We start from the raw sequence: 22,445 nt of genomic DNA on the forward strand, positions 1-22,445 counted from the left end.
CACGCAGCTGAGGTCACCAGCCCAGCCTCTTTTGCAACTTTCCCAAGTCTGTGCACAGAGGGAGAGGAGGAAAACTCGGAGGGAAGTGGCTGGTCCCACCAAACTCTTTTAGGTTCCCAAAGCCTTTTTCCTCAGGCTCAGCTGAGACTTTTGCTCCAAGAAGATACTTCCAGATTCAGAGAGAACACCCACCTGCCCTCAGAGGCCCAGCGCTACAGCCTCAGCTGTAAGTGCCCTGCAAGCTTGACTCTGACCTTCTATCTGTTCAGCAGCCCCCAGAGTTATTTGGGTTCTTATGGGAGGAGTAGAGGCAGGGGAGGCAAGGAAGAGGCCTGGAATCTGGCAGCCGCAGGTTTAGATTCAGCCCAAAGACCCCAACCTGGGGAAATGACTGGGCGTGGTAGCAAAAAAGGACTTCCCCAACCTCCCGGGGAACTGGGGCCCTGCTCGGGAGATACACAAGGGCCGGCAGTGCCTGACAGCTGCCACAGCCAGCTGAGTCAGTAGAGGGTGGTGCTGCAGCTTCAAGCCTGCGGGGCCTGCGGGGAACTGGAGCCCTTCAGGAGGACTGGGTCCTATCACACCTAGAGTCCCCTTGCCACCTAGACAGGGTTCCTTCTGGCATGGAGCTGAGTGGATCAGAGGATCTCACCAGGGAAAGGTGAGCCCCCAGGAGTAGGAAATTATCTCTTGTGCTGAATCAGATATATGTCTTCTGGCAAAGGACTGAATTGCTAGGCGAGACAGAGACAGATCTTAGTTCTAGGTTCAGCTTGCCACTAACCAGTCCTTGACCCAGGAATCTGCTGGGCTATCACTGTGTTTTGTAGACTGCAAGTGCTCCTTAATTGCTAGGCATTATGTATTTATAGAAATGATTTCTTTGGGCCTACTGATCAATCCCCACCACAAGGTCCTTTTCTGTATACTCAGACCTACATTGTGCTGGTGCATAGTAGGGGACATGTGTTGGCTGGCTAGGTGGATGACTAGGTGGCTGGGTGGCTGAGGGGATGGGTGGGTGGATGGAGGACAGATGAATGGATGGGAGCTTATGGAAGCCTCTATATCCCCAACATCGGCCAATCTCTGTGGGGATACAGAGATCTGGGAGGTCTTCAGCACACCGTCTGTTTGGAGAGAGAGAACCAACGACACATACAGAGAACTTAAAGGACAGAAATGCTGAGCCTCCTGAAACCAGGGCTGTGGGTATACCTCCCAGAGGGAGCAGGTCTGGACCTGCTAGGATCTGGGTGGTTAGGGCTACGTTGTGTTCCTGGGAGGCAGCGAAGCCTTGTGCTCCCTAGATAACCTCTTCACAGATGGACTTGATTCCACGATTGAAGATTCTCTTCCTTTTTAGGTGAATATTTGCCATTTTCCAATGTAAATAGGCTGGAGAGGAGAGGTGCTAAAGAGCAGGCAAAAAGCTGAGAAAGAGCGGGAGCCAGGAGCGGGGATGTCCCCAGCTCCCTGGTGCCTGCCAGCAGCTGTGGCGCCTCACCCAACACATGAGGCAGGAGACCAGGCCTGGGTTCTGGCTGAGACCAGTGGACGAGGGAGAAAAGGGCAGTGGGAAGGTGAGAATGCAGAAGGTCCAAGAGTTCTTGAAGGACCCAAGGGTTCAGCAATGACTCTTTCTTGCTTTGCAGGGACATAGCCACATTGTAGCTTGGGCAAGTGGGCAAGGTCTGGGTTCTGGCTTGGAAGTGCTGCTAGGCAAGAGGGGGAAAGAGTCGGTCACATTCAGTGGGGAGTGAGTTGTGTCCTGTGCGGACCTGGGCTGGTCACAGGCGAGCCCCTCACCCCAAGCCTGCTCCTCGATGTTACTTAACAATGGAGGATGACTCAGCCTGGCCTCCAGGATGATGCCCTGTTTTGGAGCATCTGAGTCAGCCTGTGGGCTGGAAGAAGCTTAAAAGGACAACCACGGCAACAGCCTAGCCAATGACAGGGCAGAGAGGACATGGAAAGGGAGCTCAGCCCTGTCTGAAGCCTGCGCCTCTAGGACAGCCCTGGTGTCTACTCTCCAGCCTCACCCTGAGTCAGCCACAGTCACTCTCTTACACTGAGTAAGTCCCGGTCACTCTCTTGTTGCCGCTGCTGATCCTGGACCACAGAACCAGGCTATTTTTAACTAGCAGCCTCAGCAAACGTCTGCCCTCGTGCAAGTGGGGTGTGAGAACCAGCAGCAGCAGTACCTTTTGAGGGAACGTGGGGGAGGGGCAGGGGCGGAGTGGGAGGGGAGCTCATAAGGCAAAGGATCAGTAGAAGAAAAGATGCAGATAAAACCCAAAGGGAAGACTTCAGCTCTCAGAAGAGCTGGCACGTGGAAGAGAAATTGAGCCTTTTTTGTGTGACCCCCCCAGGAGAAATCCAACCCTAGTGGATTTCTAGAGAAACCATGGGGCGGGGCTGGCTCTGTGTTTCCATGCATGTGGTAGCAATGGCTCAAGCACCAGAGGGAGATTGGGTTAAATGACCTTGGAGGTCCTTCCAGTCGTGCACAGGCTCCACACTGGTAGCTTGAAATCAGCCTTGCTGGACAAATTTACACCATGGCAAGTGGCAAGACTGCAAATCAGGCCTCTGCGAATCCCTCCCCTTCTCCCAGTTGTTAAATGTTTATTTGGATCTTTCCCAACTTGGGGAACCTGTTGTGTTATAAGAATGTATGTGACACATGCCACCCCAGAGGAAACCAGAGCCATGGAATGTCCACTTACCCATGAGGGAACACACTCCCCAAACCTTGGACAACTCAGTCAAGGTCACAGATGTGCAGAGATGGGATGAGAGCTCTGACCTAAACTCATGATCACTCCATGGCACCAGGCAGCCTCCCTCCTGCGCCGGCCGTCAGAGTGATTCATCCTTTTAGAAACTCACACTCAAGACTTTGGGCAGCCATCGGCTCTTTTTTTAAAGAGAGGTTAAGTCTTTACCTGATAGTTTTCATTACAGAAATAATTTAGGCTTGTGGGACAAATTTTAAAACTAGACATATGTAAAATATAAAATAAAATGATGGCTCTCAGCAGCCAATCTACCTTTCCCCAGCCCTCTTATTAATCCTGTGGTGTGTCTTTCCATAATGTTCTGTGTTTACAGGATAAACATATGTGTAATGTTAAATATATAGTCCCACATAAGGTTGTTGTTTTTGTGCCATTGGGATCATATATTATAAAATGTTCAGTTTTTTTTTCCTATTGAAATTATCATGTGTATCTTTCTGATTTATCACTTCATCTTTTTAAAACTGCCTTGTGTTCCAAAGTATGAATGCATTTGAATTTATGTAGAAAGCAGCCTCTTGTTATGGACATTAGATTGCAACCAACATATACTCAGACAGGGGCCCAAGGGCAAGCTGTGTGATTCTCATTCTAGTTTTGCAACTGGGTAGTAGAATCTCCCAGTCAAGGGCAAAGTCTCTGGCCAGTGGCGGTGGTTGTATATCTATAATCCCAGCAACTCAGGAGGCTGAAACTAAGGAGGCTGAAACAGGAGGACCATGAGTTGGAGGCCAGCCTGGGCAACTTAGTGAGACCCCGTACAAAGGAAGGGAAGGGGAAGACAGAAGAGGGCAGGGCAGGGCAGGACAAGGTGTGATATCTGGAACTAGACTTAGATTCAAACCCTAGCTCCAGATCCAGGCTCTGCTCTGTGGGCTTCATGTCTTCAGGCATGAACTGCTGAAGTTCTGCAAACATCTGTTTCTTCGGTAAAGATGAAATAGAGATGGTAAAATAGAGATGATAATAATAATGTTCATCTCACAGACTGTTTTTGCAATCGATAAAATAGCTAACATTTCTTGAGTCCTTAATTTGTGCCAGTAAAGGTACCATAATAATGTATTATGTGTTCAATGTATTCTAATGATGAATTGGTTCATTTCACCCTCACAACAATATGCATATTTCTCATTTGCATATTCTCAAAACTCTCAGCACAGCGCCTGTCAAGTAAATGTTAACCTGTAGTATGAGACAAACTCAGGCCGCGAGCATGGCCCCCACAGCGACCCCTCTGCCTCAGCATGACGAGCCTCCGTCCCAGTTCCCTTCCTGCCCTCTGTGCTTCTTTGTCATTCTGGCTCCCTCTGTCTCTCCAGTCCTCCTGGGGCTTTGTTGAAGTCACCAAAACTGAGGCCAGTGTTCCAGATTCCTGCGCACACAGACTCCACGGACTCGAACTCAGAGGATCCGAAGGCAACAGGGCACAGAAAGTCTCTGGCTTTCGATTGGAACACCAACTCATCTGTTTACTACCTTGGGATCTTGGATAAGTGACAAGGCCTCAGTTCTCATCTCACAGGGCCCTGGTGAGGCTCTCCTGCGCTCCGTGGAACTCTTACAGAGCCCTCTGCAGGTGTCCAGTCACTGCTGCTTCTTCCTCCCTTCTTCCTTCCTCCCTTTCGTCCTGACTCCCCTTCCTAAGCCGTTGCATTGGTTTTTCAAGCTAAGTTGGCACACTCTTCCCTTCCAAAGTGGCCACCGATGCTTAGAGACCCACGCCTTTTAGGCGCTTCTGAGTCACTTTCTCCCTTGGCTGGTTTCCCTTGTGGGCACCATTGCAAAATGCCAGCCAGGGTTCATACCTCGAATTCCCTTCCTCTGCATGTTGGAAGGGTAGGAAATATTTGCTGGATGAATGAATGAGTGAGTGTGGACTATTTGCAGCCCATCTTGCTTCCTCCCTCTCCCTGAAGCAAACCAGCTGCCACCTCCATTCAGCTGTCCCAGGGTTTGGCCTACTTCATCCCTTCCCTAGGAAACGTGGCCCCCCGTCCACCTGCTTCTGGGCCTGGTTCTATTGAGTTCCCATCGTGTGTCCTGGGCACTGTCCACTTTCTCTGGTGTCCCTCAGCCCCTGTTCCTTCTTCCCTGACGTCTCCCAGCAGGGGTGTCCTGTGTGCTTCATCTTGCGCTGCTCCCAGGGTCTAGCGTGGGGCTTTGTTAAATGTTCTTGTCACAAGAAAACAGCACCTATGTGAGGTGATGCCTGTGTTGGTTAGTTGGAGTTAGCCATTTCAAAATGTGTTCAGGCTGGTTTTCAGAACAACACGGTGAGAGGCGGGGGCGTAGCTCAGGGGGAGAGCACTTGCCTAGCATTTGCAAGACCTGGGCTTCAACTCCCAGCACTGCAATAGAAAGGAAGATAAGGATGTTTTACTAATTCCACTTTAACATCAGTTTATACTTGAATATTAGGAGGGATGTTGTATGTAGAGCTTTGTATCTTCTGTTTTCCATTTAGAATCTAGGACACGAGCATTTTCCCAGGTTACTATAATATGCTCAAAAACTCCATTTCCATGACAGCTTACTAGTTCATTGTGTGCTGTGACTTAACTACTTCTTTATTATTGGGTGTGTATAAATGATACGGTGGAAAACGTTCTTGAACTAGGGTCTCTGCTCACATTACTAATTATTTCCTTAGGACAGATTCCTAGAAGTGGAGGTCAGGGATGTTTTTAAGCCTTTCAATGCTTGTTGCCAAGTAGCTTTCCAGTAACATGTACCAGCCTCAGCCCCTGCCAGCTGCAGTAGAGAAGAGCCTTTTGATTCTGCAATTGCAGCCACACCTCAGGCCTGGGAAGAGACGCTCTTCCATTCAAAGCCTCTGAGCAGCGCTGACAATGGACCCCTTGTCCTGCCCACCCCATCTCCTCTTCCCACAGTGTCCTCCATCTCTGGCTCCAGGCTTGACTGCCTGGAGGCCTCTGTTCACCCTGTCCTGCCTTCTTGGCACTCCAGGCTGCCTCTCAGAGCAGCGTTGCCTTCCTCCCTGAAGGGTGAGCAGTTTGTCTCTCCTGCGGGCTCACAGCCCCTCCAGCCTTGTGAGGAAGCCCCCAGGGGAAGTGAGGGGGAGAACGTCTAAAGGTTCCTGACTCTTTCGCCTCTTTCAGAGAACAGCCCTGCCTGAGTCCTGGGCCCAGAGCAGAGGCCTGCACATTGAAAAGGGGAGAGGAAAGCAGAAACCAGCCTCAGTGTCAGTGGTCACAGGAGATGCTGGCCAGCATGTAGATGACCTCTGACCTCTTCCCACAGATTGGAAGCCCCTTCATGAATCCTCTGAAGAAGGTGGACTTGAAACTCATCATCGTCGGAGCGCTTGGGTAAGCCAAGCTGAGCTCAGGGTCTGGGAGTCTGGAAGCAGCTGTGCCAGGGTAGTGGGGTCTCCTTGATGTGTTCCCACCCCATGGGGTCCCTTTCTGATGGGATGGGGGATGACAGAGAAGTGCACCCACCTCAAGGAGGAAGCTCAGTTGGGAGAAAAAGTTAGCAGCAAATGGATGGGTTTGGTTCCAGTGCTGCAGTAACAAGCTTCGTGAATCAGGCAAGACTTTCAGCAACCGCTCTCCTGCCACCTGCCTCACTCTGGAAAGACCTGCCTGTTGCTATGGGGATTTTCAGCTCTCTCCAAACCTCTCCGCTTCCTTTATTTGGTTTCTACTTATAGAAACCATTCCCTAGTCCATTGCTCCTCAAAGTGTGGTCCCTGGACCACAGATGTTAGAAATTCAGAATCTCAGGGAGAGACAGCAACATCAGGGGATGGTAAGTGTCTGAGAATGGTGTGGGTAGATGTGTGTGTGTGTGGGTGGGTGTGCGCTCACATGGCTTGCGCTTTTCCTCAGAGTGGGAAAGACCTCCCTCCTTCACCAATATGTACATAAGACGTTCTATGAGGAATACCAGACCACGCTGGGTGCCAGCATCCTCTCCAAGATCATCATGCTGGATGACACAACTCTGAAGCTACAGGTGAGCAATCAGTTCTCTCCTTCCCTCTTCAATGTGAAAATCGCCAACATTGCCTGGATGGCCACTTACATAGCAAAGTGAGCTCAGAGTTAGAATGACCTGGAGCGGAGATCGGCTAACTTGAACTCAGGGGCCAAATCTGGTCTCTTCACTGAGGCACAGCGGCATGCTTTTGTGTACTTACTGACCTTTCCACTACAATGACAGTGAGCAATCACGACAGAGACAGTGTGGCCTGCAGAGTCTAAAATGTTTACTGTCTGGCTCTTTGCAGAAAAAGAAAAAAAAAAGGGCTGATGCCTAATCTAGAAGGAAGAGGGCTAATTCAGGTCTTAGGAGACTTCAGGCCTATTCTCAATTTCTCTGGAAAAATCGGTGGTGGCCTTGGGCAAGTCACTCCTCAAGCCCAAGTTTCTAAATCTGTCAGATGGGGAATAGCAACGCCTGTCCTGATGACCCAGAGGGAAGACGAGGGGTCAGATGTGAAAGTCCTCTCAGGGTGTTAACTGTTTTTGTAAAAGTGTTGGAGTGTGCAGAAAGGTCAGGGCACCTGTGAATGGAAGACCAACACGCACCCGCACCTGTACGCAGGCTTTCCTCTCTTCCCAGAAAAGGAAGGTCTGTATGATGTAACCTGATGACACCTCCCTCCAGCCACTCACCATAGCCCCATGGGGCGGCTTTCTTCCCCTCCAGATCTGGGACACAGGTGGTCAGGAGCGTTTCCGCTCCATGGTGTCCACATTCTACAAAGGCTCTGATGGCTGTATCCTGGCTTTCGATGTCACCGACCTGGAGTCCTTCGAGGCCCTGGATATCTGGCGGGGTGACGTGCTGGCCAAGATTATCCCCATGGAGCAGTCCTACCCCATGGTGGTGCTGGGGAACAAAATCGACCTAGAAGACAGGAAGGTACTGTTCATACATTCATCCATTCAATGGTCTTTATGTCAGCACCCAACATGTCCCACATACGCAGAGCCGAATCAGGCACAATCCCTGCTTCAAAAATTCCATGGTTTAGTAGTGGATACAGACCTATAAAAAACAGTTATGCATGGTAAATGCAGTGATAGAGATATACCTTGGAGAAAAGGGGAGGCCAAGAAGGGGCATCTGTCCAAGTCCAGAATAGAGGACTGGCTTCCTAGAAGAGGTGGGTTCCAGGCTGAAGGAACAGCATGGTATGAACTGAGAACTGAAGGCAATCCTGTGTCAAGGGCTGACGGCCTCGGATGTAAGGGGAGTCTGGGTGGAATCTGAATTAACCTGTAGAATGAATGGTATTTCTGCCAAGGTCAGGTAGGGGATCTGTAGTTATACATTCTTGGATCTACACATTTTCTGGAAAAGTAATAACTTTTTAATTATCATAGGCATATTCAGCATCATGGGCTTAACCACCTGGCAGCTGGTCTGCTCCATGACCACAATGGCCCCGACTGTGTAGGAGTTGACCTTCATGGGACCATTCAGTGGAGAGCTCTTTTATTCTTTACCTGCTCATGAGAAAAGAATATAAGTAGCTTTAATTTGTTAAAGATGCTCTGTGCCAATCCAAGTCCAAATGACACCCAAAAGAGCTGTTTGAGCTAGGTGCGGTGGCACACACCTGTTAACTCCAGTAGCTCATGAGGCTGAGGCAGGCAGATCTCAAGTTCAAAGCCAGCCTCAGCAATTTAGCAAGGCCCTAACCAACTTAGTGAGACCCTGTCTCTAAATAAAATATAAAAAGGGCTGGGGATATGGCCAGGGGTTAAGTGCCCCTGGGTTCAATCCCCAGTACCCGCCCCCTCTTAAAAAAAAAAGTGAGCTGTTTGAAATAAGTTTCCTTAGTGTTTCAAATAGAGAAAAGTAGTGAGGAAGTGAATCATCGCACTTGAACTGTTTTCACAATGCTTCAGAGAGACGGGTGATAGGAGAACAGAGGCATCACTTGGACGATGAAGTATGTTGATGAAGGGAAGGAGCAGGTGCTTCCAGTGGAGCCGCCCCCTGCACAGGAGAATCTCCTGTTGCTAGAGGAAGGCATGTTTGATTGGATGTGCTGAGTTTGAGGAGCTTGGAGAACAGCTCCAGGCAGCTGGAGAGGACCAGCAGGCTTTGGAGGACATAAGAATGAAAGTTCCAAAGGGAAGTCCATGCTGGAAACAGGTAGCTGGAGGCTTCAGCTCTGTGTCACTTCAGGTTGGAAACCCAACGTCAGTTCTCTCATTACAAATATCCTGTCTCTGATAATGAAGTCCAACGTTCATTCAGAGGCAAGATGGCTCCCTGTGTTTTCCCCACTGGGACAACTGCAGGTGAGCATCTCATTGCCAACCTTATACCCCCACACCCACACCCCCTCAGCTGAGATAATAGGTGTCCCACCCAGTAGGGAGTGAAGTTAGAAGGGGTCGGGAGAGCAGGACAATTCTTATTTGACTGGGGTTGCCATAAGATAGTTTGGTGCTCTTTGGGTCTTGCGGTCACGTCAAGCTTTCTTCTGTGGGTCACTCCTTTGGGTCCTTAAGAAACCTCCTCCAGGAACATTTCACTGTCCCTCCCATGACAAGGTCTTGCTTTCCCTTCCTCAGCTCCTAACTTTTCAGCCATCTCCCAGCCCACTGGGATCCTCCCTGAAGCAGTCCTCTTGGCAGCCCCAGCCTGGCTGTCTCTGTAGAGCCACCCCTCAAGGCACACGGTGACTCTGGTTCCATTGCAGGGAGTCTGTTTTCCCCCTACCCCATCGCCTTCTACCTGGGATCCCTCAAGGGCACATCAGGCACCAGTCCACCGTGTCCACCAAACTCCAGGGTCTTGTGTTGGTGATACTCCGCAACAGCATCTTTTGACTAGAGGTGAAACCTTATCTGTTCCCCCTTTTTAGTCACATGCACAACATAATTTTCTCCAAAAGAAACCTTTCCAATCCTTCCCTTCAGTGTCTTTTCCATGAGTGTTAGTGTCACTTAAGAGACTCTTGGTCACGAGCTTTTGGAAATGTGCGTGGTCCCAGGGTTGTCTGCCTCCCAGCTCACTTTTTGTCTGACGTCTATCAAGCTGTCATGACTCCCTACAAACATCCATTTTAACATTTTGTTTCATATGTCTGTGGGTCATAAGGTTCAAAGTCAATGGAGTTCAATACTGAGAATCTGATATTTTCTCAGTGAAATAAGAAGTACCACTTTTTGGTGAGAGTCAGGGAACCAAGTAAGAGGCTCAGGAATCTTGGAGCTTGGATAGTTGCCCCCAAAATAAATGGGAGGAGGAGTCCATCAAGGACAAGGACAAGAATAGATATGGGTGCACGCCAAGAGCAGCCAAAGGAGGAGATGGTGAACTTGAGGTGGAATCTAGGGGTGTTCTTTCTCAACAGCCTGCATGGGATAAATGCTAGGAATGAGGGACCTGAGACTGAGGCGTTTCCAAGCAAGAGCAGCCAGAGGGTAGAGATGAAAGCGTTCTGAGAAGCCATGAATCAAAGGAGAGGGATGAGGGAAGGGTGAGGTACTGGGGGTTAGAGATTGGATCAGGGCAGCAGCGAGGGCACACTGAGTTGAAAGGAGAAGAGACTGTGGTCATGGAAGAATAGGAAGCCAGATTTAATATTTACAGAGGTCTAGAGTCTGGTTCTGGGAAGAAGAGGATGAAGTGGAGAGAGTACTGAGGAGAAGGAATCCGGAGGCAGCCGTGCACTGGGGCTAGAAGAAACACAGCAGATTCAAGTGTTCCGTGAACAAGGAGGTAACTGGAAGAAGAGGAGGCAAGGTGCAGATCACAGGGGAGAGGGGCCCCATCCAAGCTACGGGTGAGCTTGCAGAAAGAGGAAGAAGAAAGGATTGAAAGAAGCCATGAGGTTCCAGGCAAACCAACACCCTCTTCAGCATCCATGGTCAGGAGGGCTATGGATCTAGCCCCAGTGGAGACATCAAGAGGGGGAATGGCAGCCCCAGAAAAATCCACATCAGCCAAGACTGGGAGGCAAAGTGAGGATACTGGAGTCCAGAGGATGAGGGGAGTTTGTCCACAAAATAGGCCAGGGAAGGGTGTGAAGGGAGGTGGTGTAGCAGACACCAGAGGTGAGGAAATGCTGAGCAATAATGAAGTGAAGACAGGGAAGTAGAAAAGAGGAAGTGGGCGGGGGAGAGCAGAGGGACTTTAACCCAGAGGCCCAGGAGGGGAGGCTGGGAGCCCTGCCCAGGGGCCTGCCAGTCCCTGGCCAAGTGTGAGGAAATGGAGAGGATCAGCTGAGAGGCCGATGCTTGGGAAATACATCCTTGCTTAGAGCTCTGCTAGGCCATACTCCATGCCTATCCTGGGCCCATACTAGCTTCTTCCTCTGTGGAATGGAGGCCAGAACATGAATTTCCTTAGATTATTTGAGAATTTAAGAAAAGTCTATGATTATTATCCTCATTATCTCTAAGGGATAGGTTGGAAACACAGCAGCTTTTCCTACTTAAAAAAAAAAAGAAAATAGAAAATAAAATTTAAAAATACATTGCTATCTTTGAGAAGATGAGAAAGTTCTGGAGCTGAGTGGTGGGGATGGTTGCCCAGCAACAGGAATGTACTCAGTGTCCCCGAACTATATGCATAAAAATGGCTAAAATGTTAAATTACATATTATGTATATTTTACCACAAGAAAAACATTCTAACTATGTCTACATAAGGTAATAGTAAAATAATAGCAATAATAATAATAATAATAATAATAATAATAATTTATCACAATAACTCTTCAAGCATCTACACTACAAGGATTTTATTCTCAGGGATGTGAATCCTTTGCTCTATGCTCAGGGAGGTAATCTCTAATTTACCATCAATCCATACAATCAGGATCATGTATTCTAAAAATATTGTTTGTTACTTTTAGTAGCGGTTTGATGGTTTACTCATTAGTGATTGACCTGCTAATTTTAGCACTTATTGCTATCAGTCACTTTAAGTGCATAAGAGTTGGAAACACATCATAAATAAATTGATGAAAACTGAACTAATTTTGTCCAACATTTGTCCTCCAATGAATGAGCAAAAATATAACAGGGAAAGGAAATTGTGAAGTGTCTCTTGTCCACCATGAGGAAAATTAATGGAAGTTGCTCTTCTAAAATTCCCATGTCCCATGTCCCCAAGTACCACACCTGGAATTTATTTCTAAATTATAAATAATGTAGACTTTATAAATAAAAGATAAGACAATCTTTTAAAATATGAAACTGAGACAGAGAAATTTGAAAAGCGCTGTCTGTGTGGCTTCCTTCCCAGGCCAGCTCTCTGGGGGCAGAGTAGGCCAGGAGATATATAAAAAGAATTACTTGGCAACATAGTTTCTACTGATACATTGAAGCTTGGATACAATCACTCCTTAAAAACAGAAAGAGCAGAGGAAAATGAGATAAAAAGTCTGTCCTGGCTGGGCACTCAGGCTGACCTTGTCACCTTCTGGTGAGGCAAGGGACAGCTGAGACCAGCAGCTGCCACTGCAGGCATGTCTTCCTAGCTGTGTCACTGGGTGACCTTGGGCACCAATCCTGGGTTTCTGCTTTTCATGCCAAGAAAGATAGAGGATTCTACTACCTCCTGGAAAAACAGTCACTTTACTTTCATTTCAAGTTTATAGTACTTCCTGATCTCCAGCCATGTGCCCAGTCAAGTGCTCGGCCCCTAGAAGGAGGGGATTTGGGTAGGGGGCAGGATCCAAGGAAGGAAGGAGCTGTAAGAAGTTGGAAGTCCAGACTTTTCTTCAAATACTTTGAAAGTCCTTTGAGTGCCTAAGATGTAATCTAAGTATAGCGTGTTGATTTCTTTTTTTTAAATTTTTTTATTTTGGGGGGTACTCAGGGGCACTCCACCACCGAGCCACATCCCCAGCCCTATTTTGTACTTTATTTAGAGATCGGCTCTCTCTGGGTTGCCTAGTGCCTCACTGTTTGCTGAGGCTGGCTTTGAACTTAAGATTCTCCTGTCTCAGCCTCACAAGCCACTGGGATTATAGGCATGCGGGCAAGTGTGTTGATTATGATTATTTATATGCATGTCACTAGTGAGGATGATTCTAACCAGCAGCTCAGTAGACCTTGATTCTCCCTCCAAATAGTGCAGGGTTTCCCCTGAGCTGGGAGGGGTCTTGATCCTCACGTGGTTACTTGATCCTTGAGCATCTGTGCTCCATAGGAGACAACATTCCTCCTCCCAAAGGCTTAGAGATCAGAGGCCAAGCCCAAGGCATAAAGATTCTCCCTGCTTTGTTCAAGTTCGACAGTACCTGGGAGACTGGGCAGAGCCCAACATACTGCTTAACTGGCCTCAGTCTTCACCCTTCAGTCTTAGGTCCCAAGCCTCACAGTGCCAAAGCCATGCTGGGGGACAACATGAGGCATTGTGAAAGGAAGACATGAGCCACTAGCCCTCCTTCCACTCCTGAGGTCAGGGGAGCAAGAACCAAGGAGACAGTGGACATGATGGTCCTTTTTTTTTTTTTTTTTTTTTTTTTTTTTTTTTTTTGCGGTGCTGGGGATTGAACCCAGGGCTTTGTGCTTGCAAGGTGAGCGCTCTACCAACCGAGCTATCTCCCCAGCCCATGATGGTACTTTTTAAACCCATAAGGTAGGTGCTCTCAGAACCTGCAGGAGTGAGGGAGGTAATTGGATCTCTTCCTGCCTTCACTGAGTTTGAGGAGAATGGCCCTTTCTCCCCAAGAAAGAGATCCTGGTTCCTTTAAATAAATTGAAATAGTGATTATATGGTAGTAGGCACAGCAAATGCTCCATAAGTGTTCATCTACCTCCCCCAAATATCTCATTAGTCATCAAACTCAGTGGTACCGTTTGTCTCTGTAAGTAATCCAAAGTGCTACCAGAACATTTTCCCATCCAACACCCCCAGACTCTAATCAGCCATTGCATTTGGGAGAGATGTCTCTCCTATGTGCCAGGAAGAGCACTAAAAAGGACCGAACCCTGACTCAAGGAATCTACAGTCCAGTGGGAGCAACAGAAAAAGAGAAGCAAGGTTCTTACACAGTGTCCTGCAGGAGCCAGCTCAGGGGCCAGGAGAGTGCTTTGCTGGGACTACATCCAAGCTCTGTCTTCTCTCAGCAGTGTGATGTGGAGCATGTCTCTGAACCTCTCTGGGCCTCATTGTACTTTCCTATAAAGTAGCGTTAATAAAAACCATTCCATAGGGTAAGTGAGTGGATCAGATGAGTTAAAATATGATAAAGTACCTAACACAGTGCCTGGCTCACAGCTTATTAACTGTTCTCAAACTCTACCCTGGGGGAAAAGGGCCAGGAAGGAGCTGAGTTCCTGCCCAGCAACAGGTCTCCTGAGCAGGGGTCTGTTCAGCAGCTCAGGGGTTGGGGAGAGGAAGTCCTCCCTCCCTGCCCTTCCTGGCTAGTGTCTTTTATGGCCATCTCCCTTCGTAGGACTAAAGAAAGAGTCAATGACAGGAAGAAGCTCCTGGTTTAGGCCTTAGGAAGCAGTACATGCAGTGAGCTCCAATTCTTGCAGGCCTGGGTTTAAGTTCTGCTCAGATACATAAACTCCGAGCAAAGCTTTTAATTCCCAGGGTCTGTTTCCTCATCTATAAAATGAAACTGCAAGAACTACCTGTTGATCTATGGTTGAGAATTGAAGAGAAAATGCGTAGGTACAGACATGTGGAAGGTTCTCAACAAACAAGAGTGATCATGGTGTTGTGGTATGACAAGATGGGGGTTGTAACCATGGTGGGAATAGGGGTGATGAATGAAGATGGGGATGTGACTTTCTCAGTCCTTCTTCTGAGACTAAGTAATTTATGAAGAAGAGGTTTATATTAGCTCATGGTGGTGGTGGTGGTGGCAGCAAGGATGATAAAGGAATGGTGACCATTTCTCCCCCTCGCCAGGTGCCCCAGGAGGTGGTCCAAGGTTGGTGTAAAGAGAAGGACATTCCCTACTTTGAAGTCAGTGCCAAGAACGACATCAACGTGGTGCAAGCCTTTGAGGTGCTGGCCAGCCGGGCTCTCTCAAGGGTGAGTGGCATGGTGGTGGCACTGGCTAGAATTGCCCCTGGGAGCAGTTCTGGATCCCAGGAGCTTCCAGAAAAGAGTATATTGGCACAGGTGGGGATGTGTGTGTGACAGAGAGCTCATCGTCTTGGTGAATTATTTGCTAAATGGGCTCAACATTTCAGGAACCACAAATTATAGAGGCATAAAATGCAATAGAGTGTGTCATCGGTGGCTCCACAGCCTGGTTATCAAGATTCTTTGTGGTGAATCTGAAAATTCCAGTCCTGTGCCTCGCCCCTGAAGATTCTAATTTTAGTAAGTGTTTAAGAAGTGTTTATCCAGTCCGATCCTCACGGCGCACAAGCTCCATGGAGACAGGCATTTATCCAAGCAGCATACCCAGCCTGCAGTGCTGCTGACAATCCAAAGATGACCAGACCCAGCCCCCCTGGTGTGATTGCATTCATTGAAAGTGGCATACCTGGTAGGCGCCATGCAGGGGTCAGGGAACCCTAGGTCTCTGGAGGGAGACCGGCACCTGAGCTATAGCACAGTGGGGAAGGACTTCGGGAAGGGGAGGACACGCCTCAACCCCCGCTTGAGGGAGGGAGTGGGAGAAGGGAGGGAGTCTTGAAAGCCTGCCTAGGAGCGGTTGCAGGGTTTTAATGCTGTTCTGATGTGGCTTTTGGAAGCCCAGGGCGGGTCTTATCTTTTTTTGATGCCGCCTTTAATCAGGTGGGCTTCTAGAAGGGAGAGAGAATCCCAGCAATGATGAGGAATGGAGGATGAGGGAATGCGGGTGGGAGATTGGAGGCTTCCCCTAAGTGGAAGCATCTGCTATCACCCTGCCATTGTGGGTGACCCCACTGGCTTGCCTGCCGGAGCTACCAGCTGTCCTGGAGCGAAGCGTTCGGGGCGGGTGGCGGGGGCTGTCCGCGCGGAGGGAGGCCGCAGCGACCTCTAGCGGCTGCCCAGGGAGAGGGCGCGAGCTCGCCACCCTCACCGCACAGTGCTGATCCCAGTTTGTCCCCTGGGCTGGGCTTGCGCTTCCCCTCCCCACCCTGCCCTCTCCTGTTAGAGGGAAGCAGCGAGTGTCCATCTCTTCGCGCGCCGTCAAGCGATGTGGCTTAGGACACAGGAAAGTTGGTCCCTAACATGCAGATGTGCCTGTCCCCACCATTCCCAGGAACACTAATTGTTCCCTTCTACTGTGACCGGTGATAAATACTCCAGGAACACTGAAGTTATTGCCAAATGCTTAGTCACGGGGAAGCTTCCATCAGCACGCTGCTGTTGCCTGTGTGTGGTTAGCATCTGTCCTTTTAGAGGAGAGAGTGTCCTTTATTCTTGAAATTATGTCCTTCCTATTGAATCAGGGTTAAATTATGTCATGTCCTTCCTACTGTGCCACGGTCAAAACGTGGTGCCATTAGTAGATAGGAGCTTGTCTGCTTGTTCCTTTTAACATCCTGTCTGGGCAAAAGAATAAGTCAGCAATTCCATGTTAGTCCCCCATAATTATGCAGGAAATTGACTGAGCAGAAGTCTGGGAGTGACAAGCGTGGTGTCTGTCAGACTGGCCTGGATTTGAGTCCTTCCCGAGCACCTAGATGACTTGTCTGACCCTTAGTTTCTTCATCTATAAAATAAAATTAATTCCATTCCATAAACATTTCTTGGGCTGTCAGGTCGGGGCTGCAGATACAAACCTCAGTGCCCTTGGGGTCACTAGTAGAGCAAGACATTCACGAAGTGAATGCAGTCAGTGCTGCAGGGGATGATGATCAAGGACAGAGGTGACTCAGGCAGCTGGTGGGGAGGGTGAAGGAGGATGCCTGCTCCAGGAGGTGGCATGTGAGCAGGGTTTTGAAAGGCAGCTCACAGTTTGCAGGTGGACATGATAAGCCATAGGGGGTGAGGAGCCTGCAGAGAGAGGGTAGGATCCTTGGCCAGACCTGAACATGGGACTTGTCGTTGACCCTGATGATGAGTGGAGTTTGCAAGGGAAGGAAATATGTCATTGAGGGATGCAGGTGTAGGGCCACATGCTGAGTGACGAAGCTGGCAAGCTCAGCAGCACCAGATCACAGAGGCCTCATGAGCCCACCTGGAGCCCAGACTTCATGCCGAAGATGACGATTTCTAGACCTTGCTGCTGGACTGTTTGGGGCACTTAGGGGCCACCCAGAACCTTAAAGCCCAACAGGGCATATTTTTTTGCAATGTCTTTATTACTCAGAAATTTGCAAGAGAAACATGTTCACATTAAGACAGACAGATCAGGGCATGGAAGGTAAATTTTGCATGGATATTTAAGGTGGAATCGAAGTTTGCGAACATATATTGAGATCAGAGGGTTTTTTTTGGGGGGGCAGGGGAATACTTGGGGATTGGACCCAGAAAAGCTTAACCTCTAAGTCATTTTTATTTTTTATTTTAGGACAGGGTCTCACTAAGTTGTTTAGGGCCTCTCTAAGTCGCTGAGGCTAGCCTCAACTTGTGATCCTGCCACCGCTTTAGCGTCCAGAGGCGTGGGGATTATAGGTGTGCACAACTGAGCCCAACAAAGAGTTTTCAAGGTCATGTTCTACAAGCTCTTTGCCCTCCTTCCCAGAGAGATCGAGGGCTCCTTCACACCAGCTGGGGAAGGGATTGGAGAGGAAGAGGGAGAGGGGCTGATTCAATAAGGGGGGGCCCCCCTAGAGTAGGGTGGGAAGAACCAGGCTCTGAAGTTGGACAGCGGGCTGTCAGTCCTGCCTCTAGATCTTACTCACTGAGTGTCCTTGAGCAAGTCACACAGTTTCTCTAAACCTCCACTCCCCTATCTTTAAAGTACTAATATATCTTTCTCATGGGCTGTCGTGAGGGTTAAATAAAATAATATCGTGGCACAGAGAAGGCATTAAATGAAAAGCAGCTATTTTTAAATAGGAGCTATGTGTGCGGGTTTTCAGCAGGGGAACTTTAAGCTGTGGAGAAGGTGGGCTCTAGAGGTGACAAAGAGGCTACTGCAATAGTCCAGGCAGGAGAGGATGGAGAGGGCAAGGAGGGAGTGGACTGGAGAGACTTTGGAGGTAGAACCTTCAGGGGCTAATGATGGGCAGATACAGACGAGAAGGAAGCAGCAACAGTTTAGAATGACAACCAGGTTTCTAACTTGGCAAGTGAAGGCATAATGGACCAGTGGTACCCAGACAGGAAGCAGAGGAGAAAGCAGGGCTTCTTGAGAGCAAGAGGGAAGAGGCACATTTGGGCACATTGCTCTGGAGGGTCCTTGAGACACAAGGTGGAAACATGAGTTCTGCAGTGCACTCTAGACTAGAAAAAGCAATGTACAAGCCATCTACAGAGAGCTCAAAGTAGGTGCTCAGTTAACATTTTGCCAAGGAAAAAGGTAGGTAGGCTACTTTATTATTCCAATTTGACAATATTCCAGGATTAGGGTATTTGTTATTCCAAAATATGATTAAGAGTGTCTTTGAGCAAGTCACACAGTTTCTCTAAGGCACCACTCCCCTATCTTTAAAGTGTTTAAATATCTTTCTCATGGGTTGTTGTGAGGGTTAAATAAAATAATATCTTGGCATAGAGAAGGCATTAAATGAAAAGCAACTATTTGGGTATCTCATAATTAGAGACAGCCATCTGCTTACTGGATTTGGGATGGTGGGGTCCCGCACTTAGAAATTTAGCAATACTGTCCTACTGGGGCTGGTCAGGTCCAGTTCCAAGGGTTGGAAGATAAAGCACACAGACCCAGTTCTTTCTGAAGAAAGTAGCAGTCACCAGATCCAGAGGGGAAAGCCTGGCTACAGTTGCTCAGTGAAACCATGACATCTTTATGAGGTGCTTGGGATGCAGGACCTAAAGTCAATGCCACTGAGGTGACCAGGCTGAGGGGATGAGGACACTCCCCTCGGAAGTGACGTGCACAGCAGAATACTCCTGTATCCTAATGTAGTTCATGCTCAGATGGACAAGTTGCCAGAGACCCTGGCCCTGGAGAAAAGAATTACACAGAAACCTGCTCATGGCTGCAGGTACTTGGGAAGTTCTGCAGGAATCCAAGGAACCACTTGATGCCATTATCAAATGCAAGGCAGACCAGGGCCTTTTCTGGGTCCTTGTAGGGACAGGGGAGTCTGCGGAGCAGGCAGGGAAGCAAAGAACTGAACAGAGACACCAAGTCTGGTTGGGGGACTCCCTGGACTTGGGAAGGACAGCCAGTGGGAAGAGGGTGGGAGGTGGCCCTGGGGCCAATGGAGTCAGGATGTTGGGATGTTTGCAGGGAGAGGGCGCCAGAGGAAAGAGGAGTGGGCTGTCATCATCTCTGCTTGAGCCCAAACATCACCTCAGTTGTCCCTTCTGGAGAATGGGAGTTACAGGACTTGGTTGGGCTCCTAACCCAGCCACCGAACTACTCTGGACTTGGGAAGAGGCAGAAGAGCAGGCAGGACGGGGGTTGGTGAGAAGGCAGTGGCCTGTCCTCTCAACCTCAGGTTCCCAACAGCTACACGGAGAGGAGAGAACATGCCCAACCTCCGTGAGCCATTCTGAAGCAGGGGGCAGAGGCACTCTGGGCTCTTCAGGCCACCAATGCTAACTCCTCTCTTCTTCCCCAGTATCGAGATATCCTAGAGAATCACCTCACGGACTCCATCAAGCTCGTGCCAGGCCAGGCAAAGAGCAGATGCTGCTGAGGTCCAGAGCCCGCTCTGGACAGCCAGAGACAGAGCCTGCCTTGGGCCTGCTCATCCCAGCTGGATCCCCGCCATCTCAACCCACGCCCAGCCCAAGAGGCCGAGGCTCTGCCCTCAGAGCCCTTGACCAGGCCGGGTCCAGAATCCTCGCAGCCATTGCCTGGGCGGACTGTAGTGCGGACAGGGCTGCTCCCTCAGGGGCCTGGACGATTGTCGCAAGCCACTCCTGGCCCTGGAGAAGGCACAGTTCCCTCGATGGCTCCAGCTTTCTCTCTGCCTGCCTTTTCCACAGTCCTGCTCCAGAACACATCTCTGCAAAAAGGCCACTGTTTCTAGAATCCAGTGGACTGGTCTCCTCACTCCTTCCTGCCTCAACCCCCAAAGCCACAAGACCATGATGCATCTCAGCCTCCCTTAGCAACCAGGCCAAAGAGAGAGGGTGTGGAGCCCACGTGCAGGACCTGCCTCCATTCCTGGAAGATGCTCGGCAGCCTGAGGCTCCCCTCAGAGTAGAGGACTGAGGGAGCACAGAAAAGCTGCCAGGGACTCTCCTCATTCCCCTCTGCTGGGTGCTCACGTAGTTCACATAAATCCCCCAGCCTCAGTTTATTCATCTGTCAAATGGGGGTGATAGGTAGGCGTCAGCCCACATAAAGGTGTGAGTTTTAAGGACCAGAAGCTACATGTACATCTCAGTTGCTATTGTTGATATGCGTTTACTAACTCCTTCAATGAGTATTTTTTAGCACCTCCTATGTTAGCAGCCCTGAGGGCCAAGCAAGAGCCCCGATCCCCAGAGCTTACAGGTGGTGGAGAGGGAGGCAATGATGAAGAACTTATATAGGTGTTTCCAAAGAGCAGGGAGGTGCCAAGAACAAAGGGGAACAAGGAACAGGGCAGGGACAGGGACAGGGGCTGTGATGAGGTGCGATTTTAGACAAAGTTGTCCAGAAGGACTTCCCTGAGGAGGTGACATTTGTCCTGGGAGCTAGAGAAGGAGAGGCAGCTGCCACTGGAGAGCTGGAGGAAGTGCATTCCAGGGGGAGGGAACAGCAAGGGCAAGACCCTGAGGCGAGGACCAGCTTGCTGCATTTCAGAAACAGTGAAGGACATTCATTTACCTGAGGATTCAAAACTGTTGTCCCAAAGACCAACCTGATTGCTCATAGAGGGTGCCTTGCTTCTCTGCAGCCTGACCACCAGAGGGCAGCAGTGCCCCTTCTTTTCCAGGCTCTGCGGAAGGTGGAAGCTCCTGGAACCCTTGAGGAACTGGAGTTCTTGTCCTGTGGATGTTCGAAGTTTGCTCCGAGTTCTAGACATTATCATCCAGATTTGTGGGGCCAGAGAATTCAAACTTCTTAAGCATAGTGAGAAATGGGCAAAAACTGCAAAAACTTGATTCAGGCAGGAAAGCAGAATCAGAGACAAATACTCCAAAGAGGTGCCTGGGGTGCTCGTGGATCCTCCGTCCCAGCACAAGCTACTGTGCCTCAGACAGCACAGATAAGGCAGCCAGCCTGAAGCAGGTGGACAAGATGACCTCTCAGGGTCTCCGATGGCCAAGTTCATGCCCACCACAGACATCTCCTTGTCTCTATAGAAGTCTCCTGAGTACTAAGCAGAGCTGGGGATATTAGCCTATGGCTGCAGGTGTTATCCTCCTCTAAAGATTTGCCTACAGGGAGAGGAGTTTGGGGATGATGAAAAAGGGTTTGGGGAGCCCCTTCTCTCCCACGTAGCCCTGGAACATGACCTGGCTTATCCCAGACTGAAATATTGAGTCAACATGGGAGCAACAGGCCCACAAAACGCCTCTGTCCGTCCTTCAGCAGTCCAGGGGGGAACAACGTGCCCTCAGGGGTGGCCTTTTGCACACACTGACTCTCCTAGGAGTCAGTCACACTGTGGATTGGATGTGTCACTTGTGAGTGTGTACGCAGCCCCTTACTACCACAGTGGACGTACAGAACATTTCTAAATGTACACAACGACTAATAGGGGTGTCCTTTGTTTTTAATCCTGTGTGGGACAGTAGTCCCCCTTTGTCCATGGTTTCACTTTCCACAGTTTCAGTTACCCACGGTTAACTGCAGACCAAAAATGTTAAACAGAGAATTCTGAAAATAAACTATTTATAACTTTTAAATCCTGTGCCATTCTGAGTAGTGTGATGAAATCTCATGCTGTCTTGCCCAGATGTGGGTCATCTCTTTGTAGAGCGTATCCACGCTGTATGCACTACACACCTGCTTATCACTTGGTAGTCATCTTTATTATCAGATTGACTATCGTAGTATCAAGTGCTAGTGTTCACATAACCCTTATGTGGTCCTAACACTCATGTCAAAATGCCCAAGTCACTAACCTCACTTCATCTTGACAAGAAGAAAAGGGTGGGGTCCGCATAACGAGATATTTTGAAATAAACATTTATACAACTTTTATTATAATATGTCATTATAATTGTTTTATTTTAGTATCAGTTGTTAGAAATCCCCTACTGTGATTTATGAATTAAATTTTATCCTAGGTACATACGCACAGGAAGCACATAGTATATGGAGTTTGATGCTATCCATGGTTTCAGGCACCTACCGAAGGCTTGGACTGTCTCCCTCTACACATAAGGAGAGACACTTGTATTTACTTTTTAAATTTCAATTTTAAAAAACCACATCTACACTAGGCATGGTGGTGCATACCTGTAATCCCAGTGAATAGGGAGGCTGAAACAGGAGGATTGCAAGTTCGAGGCCAGCCTTAGCAACTTAGTGAGATCCTGTCTCAAGATAAAAACGTAAAATAAAAAGGGCTGGAGATGTGGCTCAGAGCACCCCAGTACCCTTTCTCTCTCTCTCTCTCTCTCTCTCTCTCTCTCTTTCTCTCTGTCTCTCTCTGTCTCTCTCTCTCACACACACACACACACACACAAACCCACATCTGCATATTCAAAATGCCAAGGATACCTAAAG

The 22,445-nt window shown here is 48.9% G+C and overlaps 1 protein-coding gene across 7 annotated transcripts; it reads left to right on the forward strand.

Moving 5' to 3' along the window:
* The first annotated feature begins 55 nt into the window (after positions 1 to 55).
* Rab7b (RAB7B, member RAS oncogene family) lies at positions 56 to 21,619 on the forward strand. 7 transcript variants are annotated; one of them, XM_047521675.1, is made up of 7 exons: positions 56 to 226; positions 4,124 to 4,380; positions 6,066 to 6,133; positions 6,656 to 6,782; positions 7,479 to 7,694; positions 14,669 to 14,794; positions 19,396 to 21,619. In XM_047521675.1, the coding sequence occupies exons 3-7, from the start codon at positions 6,081 to 6,083 to the stop codon at positions 19,471 to 19,473; spliced, it is 600 nt and encodes a 199-aa protein (XP_047377631.1). In that variant the 5' UTR covers positions 56 to 226; positions 4,124 to 4,380; positions 6,066 to 6,080; the 3' UTR covers positions 19,474 to 21,619. The 7 variants fall into 7 exon arrangements, with proteins under 7 accessions (XP_047377631.1, XP_047377628.1, XP_047377627.1 ...); XM_047521672.1 differs by having other exon boundaries at positions 4,124 to 4,333; XM_047521674.1 differs by lacking the exon at positions 56 to 226 and adding an exon at positions 490 to 661 and having other exon boundaries at positions 4,124 to 4,333.
* Positions 21,620 to 22,445: the final 826 nt, after the last annotated feature.

The sequence above is a fragment of the Sciurus carolinensis genome, chromosome 12, assembly GCF_902686445.1.
Source record: "Sciurus carolinensis chromosome 12, mSciCar1.2, whole genome shotgun sequence".
Classification (NCBI taxonomy): domain Eukaryota; kingdom Metazoa; phylum Chordata; class Mammalia; order Rodentia; family Sciuridae; genus Sciurus; species Sciurus carolinensis.